Raw genomic sequence first — 16,545 nt, 5'->3', positions numbered from 1 at the left:
GTAATAAATCTTCTGTCGAGACTGAAGTTCTCCACAAACAGAAGTACTCTGGGAGTGCAGACTGGGAGAAGAGCTCCTTGAGAGCAGCCCTGGGTGTCATGGTGGATGAGAAACTTAACATGAGCCAGCAGTGACTACTGCAGCTCACAAGAGACAGGGAGGGGATTGTCCCTCTCTGCTCTGCCCTGTGAGGCCCCAGCTGGAGTCCTGTGTCCAGAGCTGGGGGCCCCCAGTGCAAGAGAGATGTGGGGCTGTTGGAGAGGGGTCAGAGGAGTCACAGAGATGCTCAGAGGGCTGGAGCAGCTCCCCTATGGAGAGAGGCTGAGGGAGCTGGGCTGGTTCAGCCTGGAGAAGAGAAGGCTGTGGGGGGACCTCATTGCAGCCTTCCCATCCCTGAAGGGAGCAGAGGAACAGGAGGGGAATCAGCTTGTTCAAGGGCAGAGACTGGCAGGACAAGGGGGATGGAGTGAAGCTGGAGGAGGGAAGGGTTAGAGGAGATCTTAGGGGGAAGTTCTGTGCAGAGAGAGTGGTGAGGGGCTTGAAGGGGCTGCCCAGAGAGGGGGTGGGTGCCCCGTGTCTGGGGGTGTTCCAGGCCAGGTTGGCTGGGGCCCTGGGCAACCTTGTGTAGCTCCAGGCCTGGAGGTTGGTGTCCCTGCCTGTGGCAGGGGGTTGGAGCTCTGTGCTCCTTGGGGTCCCTCCCAACCCAGACCAGTCTGGGATTCTACAATACTCTGAGGTTTCAAATGCAGCTTCAAATGCACTCCCCACGTTCTTTGGGCACGGATCTGCACGCTGGCACCACCCAAACGTAGAGATGGAAATGTCCAGCTACTTGACCAATTCTATGATTCTAAATCCTTCAGTAAGAGATTAAAGAAATTACGTAGTCATGGAGTGAGACTACAAGTACTTTCAAGGCTCAGACACTCAAAAGCAGGAGTAACTTGTTTTCTTTATGATAAAACAGGCGGGAACTTATGTTAAATAACCTACTGCAGTGGAGGAAACATCTGAATTATTCAGTTACCCAAGAAAACTGAAGAAATTAGAAAGACCTAAGAAGAACTGAGGGAGCAGGCAATAAAATGGGTAGACCAAAGGCTTACTGACAAATTAAAACAATAAACACTGCATGCATAATATAAATCATCTGGAATTATACCAGAACCTAAGCCACAACTTTCAAATTCAGAATTCCTTTAGAGGCTCCCATAAACCATTTAGCTCTTCAGCAATCGCAGAGGTAATAAAATCCAAACTTAGCTTGAATAAAACCTGGAATAAAAAAAAAACCTGCTATGAAAGGTAGGAAATCATCGCTGTGGAAGTCAATGGGATGTTATACTGGAGCACAGCGCTTGAATGGAGATACAGGACTTGCAAAGAACAATGGGGTGCTGGGAAGTGGGAAGAGAATCGGTGACTCTGGTAACGACACTGAAGTGAAACACAGTTTTGAAAACAGTGAGACTTTGCACTAGGCAAGTCTGAAGAACAAGGACTGTCCTTAGAGTGCTGCACATGGGACACAACAACCCCAAGCAGGGCTACAGGCTGGGGCAGAGCGGCTGGAGAGCTGCTGGGGAGAAGGACCTGGGGGTGCTGGGTGACTGAACAGGAGCCAGCAGTGTGCCCGGGTGGCCAAGAAGGCCAAGGGCATCCTGGCTTGTGTCGGAGCCAGCGTGGCCAGCAGGACTGGGGAGGGGATTGTGCCCCTGGGCTGGGCACTGGGGAGGCTGCACCTCGAGTGCTGGGTCCAGTTCTGGGCCCCTCACTCCAAGAAGGACCTGGAGGTGCTGGAGTGTGTCCAGAGAAGGGCAACCAGGCTGGGGAAGGGGCTGGAGGGCAAATCCTCTGAGGAGCAGCTGAGGGAGCTGGGGGTGTTGAGCCTGGAGAAGAGGAGGCTGAGGGGAGACCTTCTCCCCACCTCCACTGCCCTGCCAGGAGGGTGCAGAGAGGTGGGCGATGGTCTCTTCAGCCAGGGGACAGGAGATGGGACGAGGGGGAATGGGCTCAAGCTGCCCCAGGGCAGGGTCAGCTCAGCTGGGAGGGAAAAGTTCTTCCCTGGCAGAGTTGTGGGGCTGTGGCACAGGCTGCCCAGGGAGGGGGCTGAGTCCCCAGCCCTGGGTGTGTTTAACAGCCGGGGAGATGAGGTACTGAGAGATCTGGGTCAGCACAGGACAGGGACAGTTGGACTCCAGGGGCTTAGAGGCCTTTTCCACCTTGGTGATTCTGTGATTATACAACCTTTTTTTCTTTTGGTTTTTTTTTGGGGGGGGTTGTTTGTTTTTATTGTTTAGAAGCCGTCCCTGGGTGTTTAATTTCTATGAAATCCACTTCAAGCTACAAAGGCATTTTCAAACTCCATTTCCATCCCAATATCAGCTTCTCATTTCCATTACATCTCCTTTATAAAACACACATTTTAAGAGAACATTGCAAGAAACTGGTTGGAAACCATCCCAGAAAGTACTGCATTGTATCTCCTCACTGTAATTCAGGAGAAAAAGATCCCATCCATTATACTAGACTGCGGGACAGAAAAGAACAAATCATTGTGGATTCAGCATTTGGTGCCACATCACTAGAAAGGCTTTTTAAACAGCAGGGATGTCCCTTTTAAAACACACAGAATCATAGAACCTCAGACTGGTCTGGGTTGGAAGGGACCCCAAGGAGCACAGAGCTCCAACCCCCTGCCACAGGCAGGGACACCAACCTCCGGGCCTGGAGCTACACAAGGCTGCCCAGGGCCCCAGCCAACCTGGCCTTCAACACCCCCAGACACGGGGCACCCACCCCCTCTCTGGGCAGCCCCTTCCAGCCCCTCACCACTCTCTCTGCACAGAACATCCCCTTAAGATCTCCTCTAACCCTTCCCTCCTTCAGCTTTAGTCCATTAAAGTCCATTTAGTCCATCCTTGTTCTGCAACGTTCTACAGCAGCAGCACGAAGTCTGTTACAGTTGGAGACACTGATAGGAAAGGACCCCCCCAAATATCACCCTGAGAACATCCTTAACGCTCGTGCCATTTAAAGACGCCAATGCAGTAACAATTACACATTGTGCTTTCAGAACCCCCCCTGGATGTAAAAACTGTTAAATAGGAGCGTTTCTAAAATCCCACCATTCAACATTAAATACTGAAAATTAAGTTAATACATCCTCCTCATCCTTAATCCATTAAATTCCTTTAATCCTGATGCACCTAATTGCAAAGCATTACTGTAGCTACAGATTAGCCCAAGCTGGATAGAGCCTCAGAAATCCCTTAAGCCTCCTTATTCCAGAGGGATGAAGCACAGCCTGAAGGTAACACCATATGGAAAAGGCATGAGAATTTAGCTGCCTAACAGAGATACTGGAAAGCAAAGCAGCATCCCGAAAAATCAAAGCTCTAGGCAGAAAGCTTCCCAATGGCATCCGGTGTCGGCAACCGAAGCTGGAATCCAAGTGTGTTTGCAGAGCCTGGAGCTCGGGTGCACAGCACACAGAGCCCAGTGTAGCCTAGAGCCACCTTGAGGACAGAGCTGATAAAGCCCAAAGCCGATTTTCTCAGTAGGAAGAATAAACACATCCAAAAAATAGCTCTTTTATGGGCAATGAGACGCATAATCCCAGCAAAAGTGGCTCTGTGTTTATGTGCACAGCCTGGGGACAGCCACTGGGCAGAAGCTGGCAGGCACTGGATGCTCATGAACGAGGTGTTGGGGTGAGGCTGGGGACATGGGGTGCTTACTGCACCAGACAGGATGGTCTCAGAGAATGCCAGACTGGTCTGGGTTGGGAGGGACCCCAAGGAGCACAGAGCTCCAACCCCCTGCCACAGGCAGGGACACCAACCTCCAGGCCTGGAGCTACACAAGGCCACCAACCTGGCCCTGAGGTCAGCTTCTAACCCACCTCTGCTCTGCCCTCTCCATTGCCTATGGCACAAGGTGATGATCTAATGCCCAAAAACCTCAGTGGAGCAGATGTGAAGTTATCATCACAGCCCTTCCTAAAGTCTTCCAGTATCCCCTGACGTCAACCTTTGAGCACAGCCTAGAGAGACCTCAGAACCTGGGACGCCCAAACCGTACCCACACCATGTTCCCCACTTCAAAGAGCCATCCCTTGATCCCCAGCACCCTCTCCATCCTCAGCATGGGTACCCCCTGCACCCACCAACACCCAGAAGTCAGATAAACCTGCTTAGCACAGCGTTAACACTGCAGGAATGTGGTTAAATTTGACACCGAGTAATTAAACTAAATCATGGGTATTTAAATCACATAGTTCCAAAGGCACTCTCAGATCACCACAGAGATGGAGATAATTATGTGGAGCACTCAGAGCACTGGAAAAAGATGAGGAAATGTTCCTGACAAAGTGAAGGGGAGCTGGCATGCTCTGAACATCATCTGAAGGAAGAATATGGGTGTTGTATAGCACATAACCTATAAATTAAGCTGTCAATAAAAAGAGAGAATAGGGGAAATAATGGCAAGAAGAAAAACACCTATTTCCTCAAACAAAGCTCAGCTGCCAAATCCCTTCCTATAAATCTAATTGTATGTATTTTAAAAGCCAAGATTACTTTGTTCTACATATTATTTCCTAGATGTCAAAATCAGCATGAGGACCATCTATTTCTTGATCTGGATTTGACAGGCTGCTATATTATACTTTTAATGCTTCCTGCTATGTTGCAACAGTTAATTTACAGGGGAAAAATAATCAGAGCTGTGTAAAACAAGTTGTATCTGTAGAATACGTTCATGAAAACACACTGTCTGGCAGCTAACAGCCCCTAAAAAAGGAAAATAATTGGTGGTTGAGGAAAGTTCTACCTAAAAATGACTGATGAGGAAGAGGAAGGAAAGGGCAGCTCGTGATTCTGCAGCAAAATAGAGGGTAACTATTGATTGTAGCAGGCTGTCTTTCAGATCACAGCTACTTTTGTAGTTACACAAACGTCCTTGCTTGCTTAACAGTGAAGGTCTTCAAACAACTGACCTGATTTTAGTGGTTTTTTCTCTTATTTATTTTATTTTATTGCAGGGGCTTGGGGCTCCTACTCAATCTGTACACTGGGTTGTAATCAAAAAGAAAAATAACCAAAACCCCAAAGAAACAGAGTGGATATTGATGTCAGAAGAGAAAAATCACAGCAGAACAAGCAAACCTCCAGCAGCACAGCCGATTACCAACAGCTACATCACCCCAGACCAAGTAACACGCAGGTTTACAACCCTCTTACACAACACAACACCCCAAAAAGGCAGAAGGTTCTTGAGATGCTGAACACACACAGACAGGTACCGCATCTTACCCGTGAGCACGGCTTTGGCTGAGGGGTCTGCCAGGTCCAGCGCCGATTTCCCATCGGTGTTCCGAATGTTTGGATCAGCTCCGTGCTGCAGCAGCACTGTGCAGGGGAAGCAGAAACAGTATCTCACCTCAGGGATACACAGGGTATTTACTGGTACGTGTCTCCTCGGCATCATGTAGGAATAACCACACATTGCACGGTTTGCTTCAATTTTCTCCCCTTCTTTCTCCTTTTTTCTCCCCTTCTTTCTCCTTTTTTCTCCCCTTCTTTCTCCTTTTTTCTCCCCTTCTTTCTCCTTTTTTCTCCCCTTCTTTCTCCTTTTTTCTCCCCTTCTTTCTCCTTTTTTCTCCCCTTCTTTCTCCTTTTTTCTCCCCTTCTTTCTCCTTTTTTCTCCCCTTCTTTCTCCTTTTTTCTCCCCTTCTTTCTCCTTTTTTCTCCCCTTCTTTCTCCTTTTTTCTCCCCTTCTTTCTCCTTTTTTTCTCCCCTTCTTTCTCCTTTTTTTCTCCCCTTCTTTCTCCTTTTTTTCTCCCCTTCTTTCTCCTTTTTTTCTCCCCTTCTTTCTCCTTTTTTTCTCCCTTCTTTCTCCTTTCCCCCCCCCCTCCTTCTTTCTGCTTTCCCCCCCCCCTCCTTCTTTCTGCTTTCCCCCCCTTTTCAGTCAAGCACTGCAGCACAGGATCCTCTCCGGAGTAAAGCTAAGTTGCCAAGTTAAGATGTAGTAAGCTCATATGACTTTGCATAATAAACATGAACCCTGAATCTCTGGGAATAGTTCTGGGTTCCTCCCAACAGTGAGCTGGGAAGCTCTGCCTTCCCTTCCTCACACTGGGAGAGAGCTGCTGGAGAACCTGCTCCTGCCTTTACCACCACTCCCGCTCCTCGTCCTGCCCAGTATCCCAAGTCACTCCGCCTCTGGCAAGGGAAAAAAAGCCAAACCCATCAGTAACCCTCCAGCAACCCATCAGTAACCCTCCAGCCTTTGGCTCAGTGCTTGTGGCAGCACAGAGGGTCGCCTTGGAGCAGTGTGCCAAAGGGGGTGTGATGCCCAAGGTGGTACCCTACAGGCTGGGCGGGCTCAGCCTGTTATTCCCACCAGGATTTCTTTTCCCTGCTAAATCTATTAATGCATAAAAATCCAAGTACATAAAAATACTTTGAAGGCAACACAGGACCATCTGGTTAAGGAAGGCATCGATTGAGTCAGTTATCATCTAGAACAGCTCATTAAAGAAAAAGGAATGCACATTGTTTCACCCATAAACTCTTCTGGATGGAGGCAACATGGTGAGACCCCAGTTCAGACCACCACCACCCCCCTCCCTGCCCCTCAAAATCAAGAGATCTACAGAATGAAACAAAGTCCTCAGGGATGTCAGAGGTTGGTTAAAACAGACTCCACCTCCCAAACACCACAGTACACAGTCAGAGCAACAACCACACGCTTCCTTCAGTGAATCCCAGAACGTAGGGGTTGGAAGGGACCTTGAAAGATCATTGGGTCCAACCCTTTGCTGCAAGTTACAGGGTTGCTAAGTCAAGGAGATGAATCCATAAACCCAGCAGATGTGGATGGTTGGAACATCTGTTTGGCTGGGCTGGAGGAGATGAGGCAAAGCAATACTTGCCAAGACTTTTTTTTGAACTAGGGGTGCAAGAATGATCCATAAGTGGTCCAGCAGGCCAAAGGAGGGGATCCTCCCCATCTGCTCTGCCCTGGCCAGGCCCCACCTGGAGTGTTGTGTCCAGTGCTGGGCTCCCTGGGACAAAACAGCCAGGGGTCTCCTGGAGAGAGTCCAGCGGAGGCTGCGAAGGGGATGAAGGGCCTGGAGCATCTCCCCTGCGAGGAAAGGCTGAGTGAGCTGGGGCTGTTCAGCCTGGAGAGAAGCAGCCTGAGAGGGGATCTGATCAATGGGGATCAATAGCTGAAGGGTGGCACACAGGGGGACATGGGCAGCCTCTTCTCAGGGTCTGTGGGGACAGGACAAGGGCCGATGGCCCCAAGTTGGAGCCCGAGAAGTTCCGCCCCAATGTGGGGAAGAACTTCTTCCCGGTGAGGGTGAGGGAGCCCTGGGCCAGGCTGCCCAGGGGGTGTGGAGTCTCCTTGTCTGGAGAGATTCCAGCCCTGACCTGTCCTAGGGACCCTGCTCTGGCAGGGGCTTGGACCCCCTGGGCTCTGGAGGGCCCTTCCCACCCACTATGAGTCTGTGATATGATTTTCCAGAAAAAAATATAACCCGATCCCGAGGGAAATTCCCGATGTCCCATTACCTGTACCACTGGAACCAGCAAAAGCCTTTTCAGGAATGAACTTTTCTCTAAATTAAAATTTTAACTGGAAGCTTTGGCTTTATTCAAGGCTCTTTCCTCTGACTTTTAAACACATTTAGCACTGCCAAATTTCTTAGGCTCCAGCACTCTGCATTTGCCCTCCCGCATTTCCACAGCCGTTCGCTGCTCTAACGAAGCAAACAGACTAATTTCATGCTTCATCACAAGGATGCTGTTGTCCCACGTTTTTGAAGGAAGATTCAAGCAGGCAGATTGGGTTTTTCCTGGGAAGCTTTTGTTTGGGATGGGTTTGGGTTTCACACCCCAACGTCAAGATGAAGACACCAAAATGGAAAAAAAAGCTAAAAAACCCAAGAATTCAGCCAGCACGTGCTCACAGAAGCTCGTTAGGATCTGGCACCCACGCTTCTGAAGATACCATCTGTGCCATACATGCTACCACCCCCTCAGAGATCTTACTCACAGCCAGGCTTGACTCTGAGCCAGCCTCCCAAGGCAGAGCAGCACACCCCGGCGTGAGGTGGCTGGCTGGGATTTGGGCAGATGTTTTTTAGCACAGGAGGCACAAGGGGAAGTAAGGACAGAGAGATGTGTTCAGAGTCACAGAACTGTCCTGGTTGGAAGGGACCTTCCGGATCAAGTCCAACCATAGCTCCAACCTGCCAGCCACCACTAACCCATGTCCCTCAGTACCACATCTACCCAGCCTTTAAACCCCACTGATTAAAAACGGTTATCAATATCACTTCAGCTATTGATCCCCATTGATCAGATCCCCTCTCAGGCTGCTTCTCTTCAGGCTGAACAGCCCCAGCTCACTCAGCCTTTCCTCGCAGGGGAGATGCTCCAGGCCCTTCATCCCCTTCGCAGCCTCCACTGGACTCTCTCCAGGAGACCCCTGGCTGTTTTGTCCCAGGGAGCCCAGCACTGGACACAACACTCCAGGTGGGGCCTGGCCAGGGCAGAGCAGATGGGGAGGATCCCCTCCTTTGACCTGCTGGCCACACTCCTTTTGATTCCCCCCCAGGATCCCATTGGCTTTTTTGGCCCCCAGGACACACTGCTGGCTCATGGCCACCCTGTCACCCACCAGGACCCCCAGGTCCTTCTCTGCAGAGCTGCTTTCCAACAGGTCACCCCCAGTCAATGTCTTCCTCATGCACTGGGTGCCATACACCCCATTCTTACATTTCCTCCAGGGACTGTTTGATTCCATCCTCTTCACACCTTTTAGTGCCTCACCTCATAAAGACACCTGAGCAAGCACTGTTGTCATCAACAGGAATTAACAAAAGGAATCCAGCATTTGATGCTCAGCCTATCAGGGTACCACAGCTGCACTCTTCCACCCAGCAAACCACAGGTAGCTTCTAATTGAACATTCTCCTGCTTGCTCAAAGCCTTTAATGCTTTCTCCCAACACAAAGTCTCTCCTACCCACAGGGTGTTTGAGATCTAGCCACAGCATGTGTGTCAAATTTCCTTTGCAGTGCACCAGGGATGTGTGAAAACGTCAAGGCTGACCTCCTGTGTGAGGAAAACATTCCCTTTATAAGGAAGCACAACAGAAGAAGCCATTCCAGCTACCCAGAGCTATTTTGGAATCCAAATGCTGCTCACCATTTCAGAGAATAGATTTGCAGTAGCCAGAAAAGGAAACACGTCCATGGTTTCTATCAAGAGATCAATGTTAAAAGGCAGGCGAGAGGATGGCACAATTCATGCCCGGAAACTCATTAATTAGCGTATTCCCATGCACTGGTTTCTGGCCTCTGGACAGAGGGCTGTGGGGGGTAGGATTTTTTTCTGTACAGAGCCCTTCAGCAGTGCTACTACCTGGCCATCCATATCATGAAACCGGCCTTTGAACTCAACCTTCACTGTCCTGCTGAGCAGGACCTGGGGGTTCTGGTGGGTGAGACACTTTCCATGGGCCAGCAGTGGCTCCTGCAGCTCAGAAGGGTGATGGGATCCTGGGCTCCATCAGCAGAGGGGTGGCAGCAGGGACAGGGAGGGGATTGTCCCTCTCTGCTCTGCCCTGTGAGGCCCCAGCTGGAGTCCTGTGTCCAGAGCTGGGGCCCCCAGTGCAAGAGAGATGTGGGGCTGTTGGAGAGGGGTAGAGGAGCCACAGAGATGCTCAGAGGGCTGGAGCAGCTCCCCTGTGGAGAGAGGCTGAGGGAGCTGGGCTGGTTCAGCCTGGAGAAGAGAAGGCTGTGGGGGGACCTCATTGCAGCCTTCCCATCCCTGAAGGGAGCAGAGGAACAGGAGGGGAATCAGCTTGTTCAAGGGCAGAGACTGGCAGCACAAGGGGGATGGAGTGAAGCTGGAGGAGGGAAGGGTTAGAGGAGATCTTAGGGGGAAGTTGTTTGCAGAGAGAGTGGTGAGGGGCTGGAAGGGGCTGCCCAGAGAGGGGGTGGGTGCCCCGTGTCTGGGGGTGTTCAAGGCCAGGTTGGCTGGGGCCCTGGGCAACCTTGTGTAGCTCCAGGCCTGGAGGTTGGTGTCCCTGCCTGTGGCAGGGGGTTGGAGCTCTGTGCTCCTTGGGGTCCCTCCCAACCCAGACCAGTCTGGGATTCTATGATTCACACTGTACATGGACACCAGAGTAAACTTAACCAAAGAACAAACGTGCCCTGTGATTGGTACGGAATTGTATTTTTATCCTTGCTGCAATGATACAACATGTTGGTTTCTGATCCTTTCTTACACCCCTGTTACACCATATCAGCCCTTGAGATAAGGAAGGCCACATTTTTCTCACCAAATTCAATAAAAAAAAGTTATGGTGTTGCACAGAGCATGAACACTGCCCAACTATCATTTCAGATTAGTGCCAACCTGCCACCTCTCTGCACCCTCCTGGAAGGGCAGTGGAGGTGGGGAGAAGGTCTCCCCTCAGCCTCCTCTTCTCCAGGCTCAACACCCCCAGCTCCCTCAGCTGCTCCTCAGAGGATTTGCCCTCCAGCCCCTTCCCCAGCCTGGTTGCCCTTCTCTGGACACGCTCCAGCACCTCCAGGTCCTTCTTGGAGTCAGGGGCCCAGAACTGGATCCAGCACTCGAGGTGCAGCCTGCCCAGTGCCCAGCCCAGGGGCACAATCCCCTCCCCACACCTGCTGGCCACGCTGGCTCTGACACAAGCCAGGATGCCCTTGGCCTTCTTGGCCACCCGGGCACACTGCTGGCTCCTGTTCAGCCACCCAGCACCCCCAGGTCCTTCTCCCCAGCAAGTCTCCAGCAGCTCTGCCCCAGCCTGTAGCCCTGCTTGGGGTTGTTGTGTCCCATGTGCAGTTGTGTCCCTTGGCCTTGCCGAACCTCATCCCGTTGGTCTCAGCCCATGGGTCCAGTCTGTTTAGTTCCCTCTGAAGAGCCTCCCTAGCCTAACAACTGGCTAGGTAGCAGTGCTGCACTTACCCGCCCTGGAATCTTCTCCCCAACCACTATCTTGGCCCACATTATCATGTAAAACACTCTCAGCACTTTCCATCCTGGAAGGACAAAGCTATTTCTATCTATTCTCCAGCCCAGAGCTGCTCACCACCGTGCCCTGCTGACATGGAGCAGTGCAAGTCTCACCCTATTAAGCATTGTCCTTGATGAGCAAACCTTCTGCACTGCAGAAGCCTCAGCCTGTCGGGTAAGATACCATCAGCGCTGTGGGTTTCACGCTAGGGACAGTGCATGTTGGAGCAGTCTGAGTGGGTTCCTCTCCTGGGTCAGAGCTGGGTCCTGTGCCAGCCTTGTGTCACCCCAGAAAGAAGATAAAGCCAGTTCCTCCTGGCTCCCTTGTCACGGAAGCTCAGTATCCAGTACTAAAGCTAGGTCAGGAGCACAGTGCCCAACCAAGGGATTACATGGTTCTACAGCAGCATGAACAGCAGTGTGCACATCAGGCACTTCAGCCTTCCCTTGGAAGGAAAGCTCCTGCATGTGGGCCAATGCATCCCAAGCACAACTCCAGGCTGGGTGGAGAGTGGATGGAGAGCATCCCTGAGGAGAAGGACTTGTGGGTGCTGATTGATTAGAAGCTCAGCATGAGCTGGCAGTGTGAGCTGGCAGCTCAGAAGGCCAACAGTGTCCTGGGCTGCATCAAGAACAGCATAGCCAGGAGGTCAAGGGAGGGGATTCTGCCCCTCTGCTCCGCTCTCATGAGACCCCCTCACACTGCTGCATCCAGCTTGGGGGTCCCCACTACAGGAAAGATGTAGAGCTGTTGGAGCGATTCCAGAGGAGGCTACAGAGATGACTGGGGGCTGAAGCACCTCTCCTATGAAGCCAGGCTCAGAGTTGGGCTGGTTCAGCCTGGAGAAGAGAAGGCTTCATGGTTATCAAATTCTAGCCTACCAATCCTTAAAGGTGTCCTGCAGTAACGTGGGAGAGGGGCTGGTCACCAGGGAGTGCAGGGACAGGACACAGGGTGATGGCTGCAAGCTGAACCAGGGCAGGGTTAGGTTAGATGTCAGGAAGGAGTTCTTCACTCTGAGGGTGGGGGACGCCCTGGCACAGGGTGCCCTGAGAGGCTGTGGCAGCCCCTGGGTCCCTGGCAGGACTCAAGGCTGGGTTGGATGGGGCTTTGGGCACCCTGGGCTGGTGGGGGGTGTCCCTGCCCACGGCAGAGGGTTGGGACTAGATGGGCTTTGAGGTCCCTTCCAACTCAAACCGTTCTGTGATTCTATGAATAGATTGTCTAAGCAGCATAATTCATTTGCATAACCATGCCAAACCAGAAGAATTTCTGGAGTACAGGAGTCCATGTTCATCTACCTGCAGGAAAGCCTGAGGACTGTACAGAGCCAGCAGCAAGTGCTCAGTATTTTCACGAGGCTTCAATCACCCCAAGTCATGTACATTCACTTTATGTTGCAGAAAGACCAATGATTAAGACAGACACCTTCCTTTGTTCCCTGTATGATGGATATTTCATTGCCTGCACTTTTCTGCAAGCAAGACCTTTATATCCCCTTGTTTAATGGGAAATTGATTAAAGCCTTACTAAGAAAACATCCCAAATCACTGTTAGAATTAGCCCCACTCACTTGTGCCTTAACAGCTACACCTGTACCTAGGTGCTGCTTTTAAACCACACATGAACCATATTCCGACTGCACAGTCCCTTGGAGAGGCTAGAAGCAGATTCTGCTGCAGGGGTGAGAAGTATTCCTGCAAGGGGTTTAGAAACCCACTGTAAAATGGTGTTAGACACCTGAAAGCAGTTTTGATATCTGGAAAAGCAGGACCTGCTCCATTCCTCCATTACAGCTTCCCTTTCCCCTCCCTCCCAATTTGCTCAGAGCTAACACAGGTACTTTGGAAGCCCTTACTGCCCATAATGGTCCTACAGCACTATCACACCACCTCCCTTGCTGCGAGTAACCAGATCCTGACTCAATCCCAACACCATTAGAGGACTCCTCTTGTCCTCCAGATTCTCCTGTGCCAGCAGCCAAACAAGACAAGAAAAACAGGCTGGTCGGGGGGTGTGGAGTCCCCTTCTGAGATGTCATCTACCTGGACTTGTGCAAGGCCTTTGACACAGTCCCCCACCTCATCCTTATCTCTAAATTGGAGAGATGTGGATTTGATGGGTGGACCATCCAGTGGTGTCCCCCAGGGGTCTGTCTTGGGACTGGTGCTCTTTAACATCTTTATCAATGACATCAATGATGGAATTGAGTGCACCCTCAGCAAGTTTGCAGATGACACCAATCTGAGTGGTGTGGTTGACACATCAGAAGGAAAGGAAGCCATCCAGAGGGATCTTGACAGGCTGGAAAGGTGGGACCAGGTGAACCTAATGAGGTTCAACACTGCCAAGTGTCAGGTCTTGCACTTGGGCCAGAAGAATCCCAGACACAGATACAGACTGGGAGAAGAGCTCCTGGGGAGCAGCCCTGCTGAGAAGGACCTGGGGGTTCTGGTGGGGGAGACACTTCCCATGAGCCAGCAGTGGCTCCTGCTCCAGGCCTAGAGGTTGGTGTCCCTGCCTGTAGCAGGGGGTTGGAGCTCTGTGCTCCTTGGGGTCCCTCCCAACCCAGACCAGTCTGGGATTCGGTGATTCTCTGGAGACTTTCCAGCCCCGACCTGTCCCAGGGTCCCTGCTTTGGCAGGGGGTTGGACTCAATGGGCTCTGGAGGGCCCTTCCCACCCCTATGATTCTGGGATTCTGTGATTGGCTTTCTTGACACAGAATTTTAGGAAAAAAGAAATAAAACTTGGACTAAGTTTAAGACCCGCAGACAGGTTGTAGCACTTTAACTGTTGATACATTTTTGACCTATCAAAGACAGGCTGCTCCTAAAATAGACACTGAAACTCCAGGCAAGGCCACCTTTCTCAACCTGTTTCCATTAAGTTGAATTTCCATCAACTTTTAGCAACAGAAATACCATAACGACAACCTTAAGGACACTAAGCAGCACAGTAAGGTCACAGGTTGACAAGTCTTCAGCACCACCAGTTCCAGATACAAGAAGTCATTTCATGGTGTAACCCTGCAGACAAGCCTTCCCCACCTGAAGTAGGGCTTCTTTTCAAAGCATCTTCCTCCCTGCTAGCAAGTTTAGTGTTAATTTTGGTTTTGAAGAGGGATTAACCTCAGGATTAATGCAGCTCAGTGCTTGGTCCTCTCAAAAACGTTGTGGTAGGGCACTTTCACCTTGGGTAAATGATCGGCTTATTTATTCCCAGCACCCCTGGGTGACTTACACTGCTCCCCAAGAGATCATCTTCATGAAGTGTCTATCACAGCTACATGTGCAGACACAAAATGCCAGCAGAGGACTACCTGGAGCCCTCGCAGCTAGAAAGCCCACCTCACTTTGGAATTTTCCCCTATAAATCAGTCCTGGAGGCTGCAGCACATTAAGCTCTCACACACTGTGGAGGTATCTTCACATAGATTTCATAATCCACCACTGTTCTGTCCTTCTGCCAGCACCCACCAGGCAGCACTGCATGTGCATGCCACGGTGTGGTGGATAACACCACTGTCTTCTGCAGTCCCTTCTGACAAAAGCCCTGTTGTGTCTCACTCCAGCCCATTGTTATGGTGACAGCAGCATTACAATGGCTCCAAGTCACCAATGTGGGATTGCACCCATGGGTTCCTCCACCCCCACCAGCTCACAGAGAAGGCAGCTTTATTCTCAGGTCCCTTTCAGTAAGGGAAGCCTGAACTATAGACTTAGGCAGTGGGAGACACAGTAATGGCCAGCCCAAGCATCTCTGTGGCATTCACATTCAGAAACTTGAACACATGGTTAGTGGACATGAAGCGATTTAAAACCATGACCAAGAACTCCAGTAAGGAAGCAAAAGTATTCTTCCACTGAACACATGCAAGAAGCTGCACCAGGGGAGGGTCAGGCTGGGTGTCAGGAAGAGGTTCTGTGCTGAGAGGGGGGTCGGGCGCTGGCACAGGCTCCCCAGGGAAGGGGTCCCAGCCCCGAGCTGGGCTGAGGGCAAGAAGCGTCTGGCCGCTGCGCTCAGTGCCCTGCGCTGCCTGGGCTGGGCTGTGTGGAGCCAGGAGTGGGACTGATGGGCCTGAGGGGGCCCTCCCAGCTCTGGGGGTTCTGGGATTGTCATCCTACAGTAGTTATCACACAGCTTCGTTTGAGAGAGACTCCATGAAGAAACAATACGAGCACACAAACATATCAGGTCTCTGAACAACGGTGTGTGTGTAGGATTTAAAACCATTTGCTGCTCAAAGCAGCGTGGTGCCATGCACACGCCATCCCTCACAGAGCAGAAACAGACCACAAGAGTTCAGGAGTGGTCACCAACAGAATCACAGCATCACAGACTCACAGGGGTGGGAAGGGCCCTCCAGAGCCCATGGGGTCCAACCCCTGCCAAAGCAGGGTCCCTAGGACAGGTCAGGGCTGGAATCTCTCCAGACAAGGAGATTCCACACCCCCTGGGCAGCCTGGCCCAGGGCTCCCTCACCCTCACCAGGAAGAAGTTCTTCCCCACATTGGGGCGGAACTTCCCAGGCTCCAACTTGAGGCCATCGGCCCTTGTCCTGTCCCCACAGACCCTGAGAAGAGGCTGCCCATGTCCCCCTGTGTGCCACCCTTCAGCTATTGATCCCCATTGATCAGATCCCCTCTCAGGCTTCTTTTCTCAAGGCTGGGTGGTCTGATGAGCCAGCTTCCACAGTAACAGGTTTGGCTTTGGTCAGTATCTGAGTAATAAGCATTACTAGTACCCAGGATTTTTATTCTGCATATCTGAACAGATCAGAGACAGACACCATTAACCAGGACTGCCTGGCCTTAAGCATTATCAAATCACAGTAGAACAGTTCTGCGTGGAACAGAGGTGAACACAGCCCACAGACAGGGTCTCTCCCCATCGTGGGGTTCATCTGTGTCCTCCTAGCACAGAGCAGAACTCACTTTTCCAGCACATGGTTCCAGCCTAAAGTTCTGTCCCACAGGTTAAGTCGTCCAAACATAAGGCACCATCCTCCCACTGTACACAGGCAACAGCTCTCCAGCTCTGTCCCTCAACAGGCAGAGTGGGAATATTAACAATATTTAGGAATCTTACAGACAGCAGCAATGGTTAAACATCTCACACACAGTATTGGGAAGTATTCACTTGGCAGGGATTTTACAAGCCTCTGAATATCAGATTCCTGGGATGCCTCTTGGACTCCAAGCTTCCTTCTGGAAGCCCTGTTCCCAGAGGATCTTTAGGAATCCAGTACACCTCTCCAACAAAGAGTGTGTGTTGCCAGCTCCCCATATACCTCAGTTACCAACACCCTCCTCTTCCTCAGCTACCAGCATCCTCCTCCTGAGATGTCTGCTTCAGACTTGTCAATCCAGCAGCTAAACTCCACAGTCACTGTAATCGTTTTCCAGTTAAGGTGCTGACATTCCTCCTGCCTGTCCCACCTCCCAAAAGAACTGGCTACTGCACAGTCTGGCTCTTGGGTAACACT

At 51.2% G+C, this 16,545-nt stretch overlaps 1 protein-coding gene across 1 annotated transcript in view; it reads right to left on the bottom strand.

Moving 5' to 3' along the window:
* Nucleotides 1-16,545, bottom strand: part of TNKS (tankyrase) — a gene marked incomplete at its 5' end in the record, with an annotated part of 93,092 nt that overhangs the window by 65,002 nt on the left and 11,545 nt on the right. The window contains one exon of the mRNA XM_084266866.1: nucleotides 5,316-5,411. Within this exon, the coding sequence (XP_084122992.1) occupies nucleotides 5,316-5,411 (96 nt within the window). The remainder of the gene's footprint in view (nucleotides 1-5,315; nucleotides 5,412-16,545) is intronic.

This window comes from Gallinula chloropus, assembly GCF_964237585.1.
Source record: "Gallinula chloropus genome assembly, chromosome: 7".
Taxonomy (NCBI): Eukaryota; Metazoa; Chordata; class Aves; order Gruiformes; family Rallidae; genus Gallinula; species Gallinula chloropus.
This window is presented reverse-complemented; position numbering and strand designations above follow the sequence as displayed.